We start from the raw sequence: 17744 nt of genomic DNA, 5'->3' as shown, positions 1-17744 counted from the left end.
TGCTGGTGGAGTCACTGTGCACATACATTACTTATCCTGTACTGATCCTGAGTTACATCCTGTATTATACTCCAGAGCTGCACTCACTATTCTGCTGGTGGAGGCACTGTGTACATACATTACTTATCCTGTACTGATCCTGAGTTACATCCTGTATTATACCCCAGAGCTGCACTCACTATTCTGCTGGTGGTGGAGTCGCTGTGCACATACATTACTTATCCTGTACTGATCCTGAGTTACATCCTGTATTATACCCCAGAGCTGCACTCACTATTCTGCTGGTGGTGGAGTCACTGTGCACATACATTACTTATCCTGTACTGATCCTGAGTTACATCCTGTATTATACTCCAGAGCTGTACTCACTATTCTGCTGGTGGTGGAGTCACTGTGTACATACATTACTTATCCTGTACTGATCCTGAGTTACATCCTGTATTATACTCCAGAGCTGCACTCACTATTCTGCTGGTGGAGTCACTGCGTACATACATTACTTATCCTGTACTGATCCTGAGTTACATCCAGTATTATACCCCAGAGCTGCACTCACTATTCTGCTGGTGGTGGAGTCACTGTGTACATACATTACTTATCCTGTACTGACCCTGAGTTACATCCTGTATTATACTCCAGAGCTGCACTCACTATTCTGCTGGTGGAGTCACTGTGTACATACATTACTTATCCTGTACTGTTCCTGAGTTACATGCTGTATTATACTCCAGAGCTGCACTCACTATTCTGCTAGTGTAGTCACTGTGTACATACATTACTTATCCTGTACTGCTCCTGAGTTACATCCTGTATTATACTCCCAGAGCTGCACTCACTATTCTGCTGGTGGAGTCACTGTGTACATACATACTTATTGTCAGGTTGTACTACTGGGATCTGTTGTTCTATATGAGGTTCCAGAAGCACAGCTTTTCAGCTGTAGGATAATTGAGCTGTCGGGGTGTGGAGTTTCCCCAGCCAGCCAATCTCCTTGGTCTGCTGCACATAGATACCAACTTCTCTAATTAGGGGATGCTGGTGATTATATTGGTTCTGTCTTATTCCCACTCAGAGCTGGATGTTGTTGCATGTTTAGTCTGAAGTGTTTTTCTCCTCTTCCCTGAGGATGGTCTGGACACCTATAGTCCCTGTCTACATCTTATGTAGATCCCCTCTCCCCTTCCCTTTGACAGGTGTGACCTCCAGACGTCTGATGTGATGCCTAGTGTGTTGTCAGGTGGGTGATGCCTTACACAGTTCCCTGTATGTCAGCTCGGTGTCTGACTCTTTCCCCTTGGTGTGAGGACACTTGGACTAGCTATTGTTTGATGTCAGTATGCATGCGAGTTCTGAGTGGGGATTCTGTTCTGTGTAATTGGTGTGAACTGTGATGTGTTCTGTGTGTCTGTGCAGGTGGCCGGACATGTGGTGCATTATCAGTCCGGTTTCTCTGTGGTATGCATTAGCTAGTGTGTGTCGGAGTAAACTGTGTCCCGTTCTGTGTGGATGGTTTACCATCTACGGAACTAGGTCATTAGGTTTCAAGTTCCAATATTGTCCTACCTGCAGCACACTTACATATATCCCACTGGGACAGCAAAAAATCTTGATATGGCAGTTGTACGCTCTAATAAGGATCTGGACCCCTGGAATCCACAAAACTAGGAAAAAGAGCAGCAACTTATGGTGCAAGATATATTCGGATGAACACTTACATCCCCAGCTTCATAGGAAGTATCTTTATTGACTTACAGTTCATTGAGTTGTTTGGGGATCTTTAGGGGTCCGAGTTTTTAAGTTGTTTGTATTTGTTATATGAACTAATGTGATTTTATTCTTATTTTTCTTATTTTGTGGAGGGACATCCCTTGATTGATCCAACAATACCTTTTTCCTTTTTCCAATTATGCGTGGGCACATTTTGACACTGGGCCTTGGACTGGCGTACCGGAGTCACCAATTCATTTATTTAGTTTTTACAACATAATTAGAACCAATACTTTATCTGATCTTATGTGTTTGCGTTCCATTTATTGGGATATGTGAGGGGTTTCGATGGTGTATCCTGATATATTGATAGGATACAGGTGTAGGGTAGATTTATGATTCAACTGGTTGCCCCCTTTTATTACATATTATTATACAACAGGTATGCAGTTTATATAACATCTATTTATGGATACTATAAAGTGGGACATGAATGATGATTTAGTTGTCATATACTCCATGGGGAGGAGCCATGATGTTGCGGAGCAAATCCTCACACAGTGGAACTCTCTGCCTGAGGACGTGGTGATGGCAAAACCCATGGAGGAATTTAAGAGGGGACTGGATGTCTTTCTAGAGCGGAAGGATATTACAGGATATTAGGTGACCAGTGGGTTGTTGACCCGGGTCTTACAGCAGGCTAAACTAGATGTCTTCATTCGGCCTAACATACTATGTTACTATGCTGCTGCCTACGCATGCGCTATATGGCCGGCCGCGATAGTTGATTTTGTTGCTTTAGCAACCCTGTTAGGAGAGGTAATCTTGCAAGGATCTTGCGCATTCTGAGGGATGCACCGAATTGATCTCCCATAGTAGGCAGAGGCCGCTTGCGCAAGCGCTATTTGGCTGGTCTTGTTGGTTGACTGTGTCACCTTGGCAACTATGATATGCCGGGTAGTCTCGCGAGTATTATACTGACGCAGGCGCAGTACTGACCTCTGTGTCAGTATTGGTGACTTACAGACCAGTGAAACATGCCATATCTTTAACACCTAGCTGCCTCATGATTTTTTTATACTTCTTTTGGAGGTATGGTTTTAGTGGGTGCTGTCTATGTAGGGGTGGTCTATATGTATATATATGCGGGGTTGGTATATGATCCTGTATGCTTGACAAAGACTGTATGTAACAGTCGATACGTTGCAGGAGACATTGTGGCTGTGTAATTCAATAAAGATACTTCTTATGAAGCTGAGGATGGGAGTACTCATCCGGATAGATCTTGCACCATAAGTTGCTGCTCTTTTCCCTAGGTCATTAGGTTTCAGCCATCCCTATCTGGATGATCACTCCGAATGCTGGCAGGATTCATCTGGAAGTTGTCTGGTTAGAGTAGGGACCCATGAAACAACGAGGACCCTTGTTGGCAGGCTCGTGAGCTTAAATGTTTTTGCCAAAACATGAATCAATACCTTGTACCTAACCTATTCCATCTGTGTATGCATGCAAGTATTCTATGTGAGTGATTTGGGGTCATTTGTCAGTCTTTGTGTTATGTGTGCCCGTGAGTCCAGTTCGCAGTTCACTTGCTTTTGGTGTTCTGTGTGTACAGTTCTCCAGTTTACGGAGCAACATCTATACCTCACCATGTGCTTAGCATCCAGGAACATCACTGGGGTCCCAATGGTAGGGAGGAGTGAGAAAACCCTCACATAACTATCTTTAAATGTATATGTCTCTGAACCCTATTGCATAGCTTATATACAGAATTAATCTCCATAAACAGGGAAGTCACTGCACATACTTTATGTTACATCACTTATCCTATATTATACTCCAGAGCTACACTCACTGTTCTGCTGGTCGAATTACTTATCCTGTACTGATCCTGAGTTACATCCTGTATTATACTCCAGAGCTGCACTTACTATTCTGCTGGTGGAGTCACTGTGTACATTCATTACTTATCCTGTACTGCTCCTGAGTTACATCCTGTATTATACTCCAGAGCTGCACTCACTATTCTGCTGGTGGAGTCACTGTGTACATACATTACTTATCCTGTACTGATCCTGAGTTACATCCTTTATTATACTCCAGAGCTGAAATCACTATTCTGCTGGTGGAATCCCTACAAATTCAGAGTTCAAGCAATTCCCTTAATATATTCTTCTATGAAAGATCATTGATGGTGACATTTATTACCACTTGACATGTATTAGATAGAGCATGTCCTCTAGAGTCATGAGTGGCAGCGGACACGATTCCCCAACAGCAAGTCCCCTACAATAACTAAATGCGCTCTATCATATGATCAGACAACACCTGTATACCTGCGGGCACTCACTTTGAAGTTGGTCACTTCTTTCTGGTCATCCATAGTGTACGGCTTCCTTGGTAAGCAGCAGATGAAGAAAGCCGTGTCGTAGCGTCTGCGAGCTACATTTTTAGGAGGCACGGGGGTCAGCCAGTTGGCCCATTCCTGAAGGGCCCAGATATTAGGGACACATCGGAGCTCTTTACACATTTCGATGAACCGCAAGGGATCACTTTGAACCTCTTCTCTCCACCTAGCTATCGCTTTTGCATCCTGTTCATAAGCAGCCATGAAATTCTGGTTGTCCTCGATACTGGAATTTTCAGGAACCACCAACAAAATACCAGATTCTTCAAAGGTCTCCCTTATAGCGCAGATCCGGAAGGCCACCTCGCCAGGGATTGGAGAGCCAAACTTTGTTCTGTCAGTGATGAACATGGGAGGCCTAGTGTAAGGAGGCTGCTTCACCACCCCAAGCCCAAAGTTAGGCTTCTGGGCATGTCTCTCAAACACTTTCACCCAATCGCTGGAGAAATCGGAAGGTTCAGCGAGTCCCCCAGGAAACACAAACGCGTTGGGGAAGAAACCGCTACTCTGACTGCGTAGCAGCAAAAGAACCTCATAATCGAAGGTGGTTGTCTTCTGTTGACTGTGCCAGGGACCCTGGGGTGTGGATTTTGGTATGGCGCTCAGATGTTGGCATCCGGCTGTTAATATCAGGGTGGCGGCTTCCCGCCAGTGCTTTAACGTGTTGTTCATTTTTTATAGCTTGGTTTTTCTTGTTGTCTAATATTCTTAGCAGAAGACGATCTGTCGCGACCGTGTGTGGGGCTGGACACTAGCCGTAATAATAAGGGTGCTTCCTGTAGATAGAAAAGCGTAGACGTATCATGACTAACTGCTGCGTACATATAGTGTGCGATACACCAAATGCCATTAAAGATTCCCCACAACCCTCCCAAGATTCAGAGTTACTCCACATGCCCAGAATAAGGGACAGCCGCCCCACTCGCTGCCGCCCAACTATCATTCCGGTGCTTTACACAGGAGAGACAGTCATTCAAGTGAACGGAGGTTGAGTGGCTGGGAACTGTTCCGGCCCGCCCTCCTTCACTCACAGTAACCATAAGTTTCTCACACATTGAGTGGCTCCCGCTTATATAGCCCGACAATTGCCTGGTTTTTAGTTCTACTAAAAGACCAAGTGACCCTGACAAGTTGGAGATTTGGTGTACACGGGACAATTATCGCCAAAATTCGCTGTTTCCAGCACTGAGAATTCCAGAGATAGTTGACACATATAAAAGTTACCTTAACCCATTAGTGACGGCCAATACGCCTTTTTACTTATCTCACTAATGGACTTTAAACCTGCACATACATCATTTTAAGGCAGTGGTTTAGCTGACTACTAACAGCTGGGCTCCTGCTCTAACCACCACCACAGGGGAAACCTCATATGTTACAATCAATAGCAACTACAGCATTTAATCAGATGACCCATCGGCACCCCGTAGTGTGATCAGAAGGTACCAATAAGTTCCCATGACAGCTGGAGGCCTGACAAAAGCCTCCATGTCTGCCCTGAAACTCAGCCTATTAGATCCCACCTCCAGCAAAGTCTAATAGGCTGTTGTCATAGGCATTGTAGAATGCACTACAAAAGTAATGCAGTTTACTGTTCTAGCGATCAAACGATCGCCTCTTCCAAGTCCCTTTTGAAGGACTAAAAAAAAAAGTGTTTATAAAATGCACCAAAGTTTAATTTAAGGAGGAAAAAATCCAATTTAAAATTAATAAAATACCAAAGAGACACATTATATGTACATTGATATATACAACTCAAAACAAGCCCTCATACGGCCATCAGAGAGTTGCGGTTCTTGGAACGGGATGGTGAAAATCACTTGGTCCTTAAAGCAAAAAAACAGTCCGGTCACTAAGGTGTTAATGTGGTTAGTGTATATATGAGTGTACTTTTCTGATATTCATGCGTATGAGTGTTGTTCCACATCTTTCTGCTTGTATTCCTTTGTATCATCTAAGGACCCACTAACATTTTTGTTACCAAAAAACCGTGCTCCTTTAAGGGGTTGTTTTTGGCAAGGCGAATCGTACTTTTTATTGGTACCATATGACTTTTTAATAGTTTTCTATTCTTATTCAATTGAGTCAACATATACAAAATTGATTATTTTTGCTATGCTTTTTATTATTTTTTTTTCTCAACTTGCACCATGTGGGTTCATTAATTACTAACATTTTCCATGGGCCATTCCCCAATGCAGCGATACAAGATTTGTGCAGGGTTTTTTTTTGCATAGTAAATGGATAAAAGTGGGGGTTTGAAATTTTCTTTCTTTTTTTTTTTTACAATTTTTTTATTTTTTCTTACCCCTTTTTAAAAAAAAAAAACTTTTTATATTTGTTCCATCCTGGAACTTAAATGACACAATACTATATTGAAGTGTATTATATGATCTTGCTCTATGAGGCTGAGCCTTATAGGCCACCATAGACAACAGAAATGGAGGCCATCTTCAAACCTTCAAGTGCCATATCAACTCATAGGAACCCCATATTCCAATCGAGGGGTTCCACAAGCACTTCCCATATAGGTTAAATGTACAGGGGCGCATAAAGCGCGACTGCGACTATACGGCGGAAACATGTAGCAACAGCACTCATACATTTAGTATCAGAAAAGTACATAACGCTTATATATTAGACTATGGGTGCCTGCACACGAACGGAATTTCCAGCGCGTTATTTTAGGCACATTATCTGCCCCAGACCGCAGCCAATATACTCCTATGAGGATCCGCAGTTGTCCCCAGACGGACAGATTTGTATCGCGTTTTTTCACGCGCTGGAAAAAATCTGCGACCTGTTCTAATTTGGGTCGGATTCTGCGCGTGAAGCCTTCAATACAAGTGAATGGGTGCGTTTTTTCACGCAGTACATCCGCAGTGCAGCTGCGGATGGAGTCACTGGTTGCTATGACTACAGGAAGTAGGCATGGTAGGAGGCGTCCCAACACACAGCACAGAGCTTCACAGGCAAATTTCAGCAGCAGCACTGCCCTTCCAGTCACCTCATCCACCAGACAGCAGCCAGCAGCCACCGGCCTGCAGCCACAAGCCACCAGCCTGCAGCCACAAGCCACCAGGCGTAACGAATAATGATCGACATGGGCAAACTTGTCGCAATGATGCAGGACTTCCCTAGCACATGGGACAGTAACTCCCCAGAGTACTTAAACAAGAATCGAAAGGAACAATCCTGGCTTCAACTCTCCGCTCAGGTTTATGGGATGCCTGGACGAACGCAATAGAAGCGGAAATGAACTTGCGTGAGTATTATTCGCTATTGCGTCAAATGTCCTTTTTTTTTCATTTTAACCCCTTAGTGGCCAAGCAGTTTTACTTTTGTTTTTATTGTGCTTTTTTCCATCCCCACTTTTAACCCCTTAGTGACGGAGCTTTTTTGCTTTTTTCCTTTTTTTCCCCCTACTCCCTAAAAAAATCGTAGTTCCTTTATTTATCCATCGACGTCGCTGTATGTGGGCTTGTTTTTTTGCGGGACGAGTTGTATTTTGCAATGGCACTATTTATTGTACCATATAATTTACTGAAAAACCTTTAAAAAATTGTAATCGGAGAGAAAAAAAAAAAGACTTTCCACCATCTTTCGGTGCGTCCTGTTTCTGCAGCGCGCAAAGTGCAACAAAAACGACCTGATATTTTTATTCTATGGGTCAGTACGATTACTACGATACCACACTTATATAGTATTTTTTTTGCTGTAGTACTTGTTTTGTTTTTTTTAAAGATATTTAATTTTTTTCAAATTATTTTCTGTGTCCATTTTGCGTGCAATAACTTTTTTATTTCTTTGGCGACATAGTTGTGTGAGGGCTCATTTTGTGCGGTATGTCCTGACGTTTCTGTTAGTACCATTTTTGCATACAGTTGACTTTTTGATCGCCTTTTATTACATTTTTTCTCAGAAAAAGGGTGACCGAAAAAGTGCATTTCGGGCGTAGTTTCTTTCTTTTTTTTTTACCACATTCACCGTGCAGGGAAAAGAGCACATGACGCCTCCATTGCCGGACTTGTGTTCTTTCCTCCAGCTCTGTGGAAAGACGTCCATCCTGCATTGCGGCCGTCTTGTGCAGGAAGACGGGTGCATGAGCCGCCAGGATGCGCCCAAGTTACTAAGCCCTCCCTGTTTGTTTTTTGCGGGAACAGTTGTATTTTCCACTGGTGCCACTGCATTTATTGGGTTAATAGCCTTGTTCAGCAGACACCCGCAATGTGTAGAGGGAGATAGGTAGTATTTCTTGCCAATGCAGGATGTAAGAATGCAAAATCTGTAGTAATGAATTCCTCTTGTGAATTTTTTTGCAGTGACTGAAATAAAGTCACGCTGGAGAAGCGCCCGAAAAAAGTTACATGGATCAACCATGCCCACAAAGACATCTGCTCACCGGGTGAAAGCATGTTGCCAGAATAATTTAACGGTGCTCGCACAAGCAAGAGGGACAAAACGGAGTCTGGGTGTTGGTTTTTAAGCTGTTTTCCAAGGAATGGGCAGTTCTCTAGGGGTTGGATTTACAATAAGGGGTGTCTGCTGGTTTTTCTGCGCGTTTTTTTCCGCAACACATCCGCGTATATCCGCGCGTGATTTTTCACGCATCCGCACCTATCCGCAAGCACATTTAGGTACCATACGCGCGTGAAAATCCGCTAGCGGAATCCGGAACGCTCGTGTGCAGGCGGCCTATGTGATTAAAAAATTGTGTCATCTTTTTTCCCCAATTTCCCTCCCCCACTGAAAAAAAATTAAAGTTATACAATACATGATATACAAAATGATGCAATTAAAAAATACAATCTGTCCCATAATAGGACAGCCCTCATACAGCTATGTTGATGGAAAAATTAAAAGATTATGGCTCTAGGAATGCAACGACAAAAAAACTGAAAACTTGGTTTGTCCTTAGGACATAAAATGGGTCCATCACTAAGGGGTTAAAGGGGTATTCTGGTTATATCAAGTTATGTGATAACTGATTGGTGTTGGTCTGATCACTGGGACACACACGTTGCAGCTCCATTCATTGCCAGTCCAAAAAGGGCACACAGCACCCCTGTTCTGGCAATAGGTAATCGTACCCCACCGATTGCACAACCCCTTTATGGTGCACTATTCTGAAGACTGGAAGCGGAGGACTGCGTGGAAAGAAAAGTTGCTTTTCAACTGAGAAAATGTGATTTAGAATGGTGTAAAATGTTTCTAAAAAACAAGATTTTAGTACTCACAATAAAATCTCACTCTCGTCTCGTTCTTGGGCACACAGCTGAAGACTGTGGGTATAGCTACTGCCACTAGGAGGCTGACACGAAGCCGAAAATGTATCAGCGTCTAGTTATATCCCTCCCGCGTTCACCACACTAACAAGTCAAGTAGGATACACAACAGTCATTCTGGCAACGTGACAAAAACATTATTTAGAAACTGTGACTCTCTGCAGTACCGCGTGCAACTGCAAATAGAACCCTCCGGCAAGGAGGAAACCATCAGTAAAAATACTAACAACAGACCGGGTGGTGCTGCGTCTCCCAATGACAGAGATGAGAAAGAAATTTTACCTTAGGTCCAAAAATCTTGTTCTCTCGTCTGTATCATTGGGGGACACAGCTTAAGACCATGGAATGTTCCAGAGCAGTTCCTCCGGGGTGGAGAAAGTGATAGAAAAGACCCTTCTGTAGGAATAAGAGATGGTAGAGAAACACATAGGATGGAAATTGGGTTGTTCACACCAGCAAAAATCCTTTTTTCAAACATGAAGATAAACCCCAGAAGAGGAGGGATTCCTAGCCTTCATCATGGTTGAACGACAGGTTCCGCAAATCCACGGACTCTCAAGACCATGACTTCAACTGCCACACCGGTGATCGAAGCGTGGGCAAATTTGGCTGGAAGAGGGGTCCCTGTAAAGAGAAGATCCTCTCAAAGAGGGAGGCGCCATGGAGAGCAGTTTGAAGTGAAACACGTACAACGCCCAGTGGGGCCAATCTGGGGCAATGGAAAGCATAGGAAGGCCTTGATCTTCTTGAGAAGTCATTGGGTTAATGAGAAGGAAGGAAAAACATACAGGAACCATAATTCTGTTCATGGAATTATTACTGCACTACTGTTTGAGCTCAGGGGTCCTGAGATTGGCAGCTTGCGATTCATTTTAGACACCATGAGGACGACATCCGCTAGGCCCAACCATTGACAAAGTGCTCGAAATACTTTTGGATGTAGTTCCCACTCTTCAGGTTTGACTGTCTCTCTGCTGAGGAAGTTGGCTATCCAGTTGTCTACCTCTGGTATGTGGACTGTCAAGAGTGCTGGAAGGTGATCTTCGGCCCAAGTCAAAATCTTTGCTGCTTCCTCTATGACTTTGGTGCTGCGAGTCTCACCTTGATGATTTATGTATGCGACGGCCGTCACGTTGTCGGTTTGGACTCGAACTGGAAACCCTGTCCTCAAACTCTTCATGAAACACCTTTGGAGAATGCTTTGGATGTCTGACATAGTTGGAGTCTGATGTGTGACTTGAAAGGTATTCCAAATAGCAACCATCAGGCTACCCACCATGGTGAAAATTTTAGAGCCTGTTCTTCATCCAGATCAGAATCATAGGGAGTCTTGGAGAGTTCGCCTTCTGACCAATTAATGTCTCTGGAAGGAGTATAACTAAACAAGATGTTGATGCAGGAGATCTAGAGGATGTCTAGTTCCTTTCTGTGGTCTACTAGAGAGATTCCTGCAAAAATAAATAGTCTCCTTCTGACACCTTCTGACCAGATTGACAGTCGGAACGGTCCAGCTAAAATATCAGTAGAAGGCCTAGTAAGGTCCATGACTGCCTGTGACAGAGAGCATGCCCATTCTGGTTTGGTGGATTGTATACACAGAGCCAAAGCGGTGCCAAAAGTTGGTTCTATGGCCACCTGCCGCGATGAAACGCAGTTAGAACAAAACAGTTTAAACTGGCATTATCAGATGGGAATCCATAGCTCCTAAGGTGAAGTGGCCGTAATAGAGGGTGAACAAATGATCTTCTCGATGTGAAACTCACATTTAACCCATTAAGGATCAAGCACTGTAAAAATACAGTGCTTGGTCCTGGGCTTAAAGCTCAGTCGTATGTAAAATTATAGCAGGGATTAAAGCCTCCTGTTTCTCTAATCAATCAGAATGAGTTGTTTTAACCCTTTCTGCTTCCTCCTTTATTTAGTACACATCGCTCAATCAGCGAGATGTACTAAAAAAGTGAAAGTGGAATTCTTTCTTTCACTTTGTGAGCCGGCAGTCAGTGACCGCCGTGTGCCCTCTGGCACAGTAGAGCTACAGGGTCCCAGCAAACCCTGATTAGCTCTGCCAGTGACTAATGTCACTATAGGGAAGGTTTCTCTCTGTGAGGCTGCCTGTCCACGGAGCGTTGCGGTATCTCGCAGCGGATCTCCGCCACAGGAGCCGCCGCCTGGGAGCAGAAGCTTGCAGACAGATCTCCACGGTCAGCCTATCTGACAGATAGGCTGACCGCGGAGAATCGCGGCAATTCACAGCATGCTGCGATTTGACGCCCGCAAACGGAGAATAGCTATGTTTCTCTGCTCGTGGACAGGGAGGCTGCGCTTTCCATAGCAACGCTATGGAAAGCATGCATTACGTTCCCTGAGGCCAAATTTTCGCAGCGGCAAACGCAATCCAAAAACACCGGTGGACAGGCAGCCTTACTGAGTCTCCTATGGATGTTACAGCTACAGTTGGATAGAATCAATTTTTTTTTTAAAACTATGTGAATGTGCCCCAGAGGTCTTATATGACAAAAAAAAAATCAAATTTTTTAACTCTAACCCCAATAAAACAAAAAAACTGAAAAAAAAGTCAGTAAAAAAGATATTTTAAAAAAATAGCCCTATATGTCACGGTAAAAAAAGGCAACAAAAATAATTTTTGGCAGCTAAAGGGGAAAAAAAAGGCAGTAAAACCACCACATGGGTAAAATCCCTAAAAAGTGTCTGGTCCTTAAGGGGTTAATGACACTCCAATACAGAAATGTCATATCAATGGAAACAGAAACTCAAAAAAGTTTTGTTGCACAACATTAAAAATAATTTCCACATTAGAGGTGATCAGCGTGGCCCCCTTTGTCACTAGATGCACATGAAGCGTGGAGTCATGTTCCTGCCATACACATTGTAGCGGATCCCGACTGGCTGATGCAATGATGTCTGTGATGCCGCAGATCATGGTGGGAGGTGAGGAGAGCATATAGATTCCAACACTCCCCGAGAGAAAACCTCACAAGGTGTAATGGGAACATGGAGGCCAAGGAAGAAGTTCAATATCCTCACCATCTGCATGGCCAATCCATCTCTTTGGTAGTCGCCTGCTGAGCTCACTGTCAACTTCATTATGAAAATGAGGGGTTCCCCGTCCTGTTGGGACCTCTTCTTCTAGCCAAGGTCGGAGTCATATCTGTAGCGTCCAGGTACGAAATTCCCGGGATTGTTTCCTCAAGGTAAAAGAATGGCCCATATACTTTCCTACAGGTCATAGCGCACTCACCTTGGGGATCTCTCCCAGATCCTGACATTAGGTTTGCTGCCCAAAAGGTGGAAGATGTCTTCATCAATAAACACTAAAGACTCAATGAAACCATTGGAGTTTGCATACTCTCGCAGGACGAACATCGCCGCGCTGTGTCCTCAGGTTTCAGGGTCTGTAACAATTACAATTGGCGAGGAGGACATCATAAACGTTTGCGCAGAATCTTCCACATAGTCGGTGGCGGAATGACATCTTCGTCCTCCTCGGTGGGGTAACGGGGAAAGTCCTGCCTTCCTGCATTCCCTCAATCCAAGAGGTTCTTGAAGACCAGTGACAAACAGGTTTGCCTCCTACTGACTGCCAACAGGAGGGGCGTACAGCTAGCGGGAGGCGGTAACAATTTTTCTGCTTAGCGTCGCCTCCTAGTGGCAGTAGCTATAGCCACGGTCTTCAGCTGTGTACCCAATGATACGGACAAGAAAATTATTTTTCTGTATGTAAATTGGGTATTGTTCTGGTGCCACTGGTCACTGGCACGTGCTCCTTAGGTATGTGCGTTCTTGGTCATAAAAAGAGGGCATGGATCTATAGGTTTGTAAGAAAATGACGCCGTTTTACCCTTCAGTTAAGTAGTGGTGAGCTGCCATAGGTATCACGAGTTCGGTAAACACATTACATCTGTGTTATTAAGCATAGCTCATGCTCCATAGCAAATAAATGCTAATGAACTGCTCCGAGGCCCAACAGTCTTAGTAAATATGCTACACGTCCCGGAGGCTCCCATGGGGGTAGATTCACACGGTACAACTATTGTCCAAAATGTTAATCAATAGAGCCAATGTGACAGTTGTTCCGTGTAAACTCGGCCACCAAGCAGGTGGTAAGCCAGACTTCGTTGCTGCAGCACCAACTGTGAAGTCCAACCAGTGAGGGACCGCAGCAGCGAGTGTTCACTTGAAAACCACTTGGACGTATTTATGTGCGTTCAGTGGACTTGGCAACCAATCAGTGTGCATTGGGGAGGGGGCTGAAATTTCAAATGCATGTCTACCAAAGAACCTCACACCCCTCTAACTAGTCATCGAATGATATTTTGGCCCATGTAAATGCTCCCAAAAAGTTGTTCAGTAGGCATGAAATTGAACAATTGCCCTGTGTAAAGCCTCACAAACAACAGTCATTCATACGTTTTAGCAACTATTTCGAGCAATTATCGTCACGAGTGATGAGCGAACTTTTGAACAGTTTGGATCGGCCAGTTTGCCGAACTTCAGCAACGAGTTTGGTTCGGTCCAAATTTTTTTGGGCAGAAATAGGACTACACTATTCTCCCCAAAGCTCATGTACAACACTGTCTAAGAGCCATACAATTTCTTCTTGTCCTTCCTAATAAAACATATGCCATATATAAGTAAAGGTGATTATTATGAAACACATACAAACTCCATGCAGATGTTGTCCTTGGTCAGATTCGAACTTAGGACCCAAGTGCTGCAAAGCAACAGCGTGCTCCATTGAGGCACCGTTCTTTTCCTTCCTCCTCTGACTCCTCCTATGTTTTTAGCACTGTTGCTTTGCAGTGCTGGGGTCTTAGGTTCAAATCTGACCAGGGACAACATCTGCATGGAGTTTGTATGTTTTTCATGGTTGTGTGAGTTTATATCTCATCACCATAATCGACCTTATTTATAAATCATATAACAGTAACGCAGGCTATCCATGTAACAATAAGGCCGGTATTTGGTAGAAACGACGAACAAATCAGTATTGCGTATCACTCCTAGGATAGGTCATCAATAGTTGATCATTATCCAGATATAATATGGGAAGATGAAACCTGCGAATCTCACAAGGGTGATAAGTTCTTGAGAACAATTAAAGATAACTACCTTACCCAACTTGTAGGGGAGCCAACTAGAGAGCGGGACATTCTGAATTTATTATTAACCAACCGACCTGACAGAATCACGGGGGTGCAGGTTGAAGGACACTTGGGAATACGTGACCAGAATATAATTAATTTCCATTTGTCATTCAATAGGAAGCCTTATCAGGGAGCGACAAAAAAACTAAACATCAGTAAAGCAAAATTTGATCAGCTCAGAATTAGTCTTGGTAACATTAAATGGGACAATGCCCTTAAAAATAACAGTACTGACAACAAATGGAAGAAATTTAAAAAACATCCTAATGACCTCATATGGGCAGTTCATACACTTCAAAAATAAAAGAGCTACAAGTAGAAGGAAACCACTGTGGCTCAACAAGACTGTAAGGGGGGCAATAAGTGCAGTAAGGGGGGCAATAAGGGCGGCAGCCGGTACACTGCGCAGAGAGAAGACGCCGGGAGCGGGTGAGCCGCAGGTCTCTGCAGGGCACGGGTCCGCATCCGGCTGTGAGATCCAACCCGGCCGTCTGCAGGAGGCCTTACTCTATATTTTGTGATCCTCCTACTTATGATGGATGTGATATTTTTAAGTATGTCGTTCCTAGATGTGATTACAATGTATTCTGCTTGTATAATACAAAATATATCATATGTAGCTCTTACTCCATTTTTTGTGCTGTCATTTATTTATATAGTATATACATTTATTGCAGAGGAGGATGAAGCAGCAGCACGGTGGCCTCCTGGGTTCAGATCTGATGAAGGACAACATCTGCATGGAGTTTGTATATTCTCCAAAAACGTACAAATATGTGAATACATATATATTGGGAGCTCCGATAGGGAAGGAAATATCAAGTGATGTAAAGTGCAGTGTAATATGTATGCGCGATATATATAAAAGAACATATAAACTCTGTGTTCTCCTCCGTGAGATTTGAACCTAGGACCCAAGGACGGCAAGGCAACTGTGTAAGGCCCCCTGTCCACGGGCGTTGCGAAGTCCTGCGGCGAATCTCTGCCGTTGGAGCAGGAGCCGGTAGACAAATCTCCACGGTCAGCCTGACAGATAGGCTGACCGTGAAGAATCGTGGCAATTCACAGCATGCTGCGAATTACCGGCCGTGAGCGGAGAATTGCAATGATTCTCCACTTGTGGACACGGGGTCGGCGCATTCCATAGCAACGCTATGGACAGGGGGCCTAAGAGTCATAAACGGTTTCCCCTTCTTCTTTGTGGCTCAGTGGTTAGCACTGTTGCCATGCAGTGCAGGGCTCCTTGGTTTGAATCTGACCAAGGACAACATCTGCATGGAGTTTGTTTGTTCTCCTTCTGCTTCTTCTTTTTTTCCTCCTCCTCCAATGGAAGAAGGCAGGTAGGAGGAAGAAAGCAGAAGACACCTGGTGGCTCAGTGATTAGCACTGTTGCTGTGCAGTGCTGGGGTCCTATGTGAAAATCTCACCAAAGACAACATCTGCATGGAGGTTATATGTTCTCCTTGTGTTTTGGGGGGTTTCTTCTTCACAATAACGATCCCCTTTATACAGCGCATGCATTTATTACAAAGAAGGAGAAAGAACATACATAAAGATTTAACCATTCTTCTCCTTCCAAGAAAAAAGAAGCATGGTGGCTCAGTGGTTAGCATGGTGGCTCAGTGGTTAGCATGGTGGCTCAGTGGTTAGCATGGTTGCCTCGCTGCACTGGAGTCCTAGCTTCACGTCTGCTGAAGGACAACATCTGCATGGAGTTTGTGTTTTCTATTTGTGTTTCTACTTCTTGTTCTTCTCCTTCTCATCCTCAGAAGAAGAAGAATGAAGCACGGTGGCTCAGTGGTTAGCACTGTTGCCCTGCAGTGCTGGGGTCCTAGGTTCAAGTCTGACTAAGGGCAATATCTGCACGGAGTTTGTCCGTTCTCTCTGCGTTTCATAAGAATCGCCTTTATTTACGGAGCGCACATATATTACAAGAATAATCATTTTAGTGGGTCGGGTCGAAATAAACCGCCTGAGGTTTGAGTTTGCGCCAAACTTAACTTTGAGCAAAGTTTGACCCCAAACAGGGTTTGCCTGTTTCGGCTCGCTCCACGCTAAGTGCTTAGTCACACGGACGGACTTCACGCGGATTTGTGCGCGAAAAATTTGCAATATGCAGAGAATAGAACCCATTTCAGCAGGTTCGTTAACGTGCGCATTTTGGCTAATGAGCCATGTCAATGTCCGGCACCGCGGCTGCGGTACAAAAAGTAGACTAAAAAACCGCAGCAGCGCACGCAAAAACTCAACCTCTGATACACAAAATGTATGTACAGATCCGGCCTGAGGGCAGAGTACAGCTGGCAGGTGAAAGTCCTATCGAGACTCCGGGAACAGCAGGAACTGATAGAAGGCAGTTATATGTAGTCCACAGCGGGAAGTGTATATATATATATATATATATGTATATACACAGTGCACTACAGTGTCTGCCCCTCCCCCACACATGGCACACGGCTGTATATTAGGACCTTCCCGGTTAGCATACCGCACCTGCAGTAATATGACCATGAGTGACCCTCCGCCGCCCGAGTCCTTGCTGCTGCAGCCCTGTAACTCCTGGGACTACGACTCCCAGAATGCATCGGGAGCACTAATGCTTCTGCTTCAGAGTAGCGATTGTGCGTGGGCTCCCCCGTGTGGTCAGGATGAACAATGACATAATTGGAGGAGAACAGAGAAGAACAGTTAACAACAAGAGGGATGGTGGCTCTCTGTACAATCCTGTGATGCTGCCTGCATTAGTGTATCTAATCCTATAAAGTGTGATACCGCCTGCTGAGTCACTGCATCTAATCCTAAAAAGTGTAATCCCGCCTGCTGAGTCAGTGTATCTAATCCTATGAAGTGCGATACTACCTGCGGTGTCAGTGTATTTAATCCTATAAAGTGCGATACCGCCTGCTGAGTCAGTGTATCTAATCCTATAAAGTGTGATATCGCCTGTTGAGTCAGTGTATCTAACCCTATAAAGTGTGATACCGCCTGCTGAGTCAGTGTATCTAATCCTATAAAGTGTGATATCGCCTGTTGAGTCAGTGTACCTAACCCTATAAAGTGTGATACCGCTTTTTGAGTCAGTGTATCTAATCCTATAAAGTGTGATCCCGCCTGCTGAGTCAGTGTATCTAATCCTATAAAGTGTGATACCGCCTGCTGAGTTAGTGTATCTAATCCTAT

The 17744-nt window shown here is 44.2% G+C and overlaps 1 protein-coding gene across 2 annotated transcripts in view; it reads right to left on the bottom strand.

The window, feature by feature from the left end:
* The window catches only part of LOC136582736 (acyl-coenzyme A diphosphatase NUDT19-like), a 31540-nt gene extending 14400 nt beyond the window's left edge, over positions 1-17140 (bottom strand). For both annotated transcript variants that reach the window (XM_066583966.1, XM_066583967.1), the window contains exons 1-2: positions 17058-17140; positions 4058-4890 (exon numbers count right to left, since the gene is read on the bottom strand). In XM_066583966.1, the coding sequence (XP_066440063.1) occupies positions 4058-4786 (729 nt within the window). In that variant the 5' untranslated portion in view covers positions 4787-4890; positions 17058-17140. The remainder of the gene's footprint in view (positions 1-4057; positions 4891-17057) is intronic.
* Between the last annotated feature and the right edge of the window lie 604 nt (positions 17141-17744).

The sequence above is a fragment of the Eleutherodactylus coqui genome, chromosome 11 (genome assembly GCF_035609145.1).
Source record: "Eleutherodactylus coqui strain aEleCoq1 chromosome 11, aEleCoq1.hap1, whole genome shotgun sequence".
Taxonomy (NCBI): Eukaryota; Metazoa; Chordata; class Amphibia; order Anura; family Eleutherodactylidae; genus Eleutherodactylus; species Eleutherodactylus coqui.
This window is presented reverse-complemented; position numbering and strand designations above follow the sequence as displayed.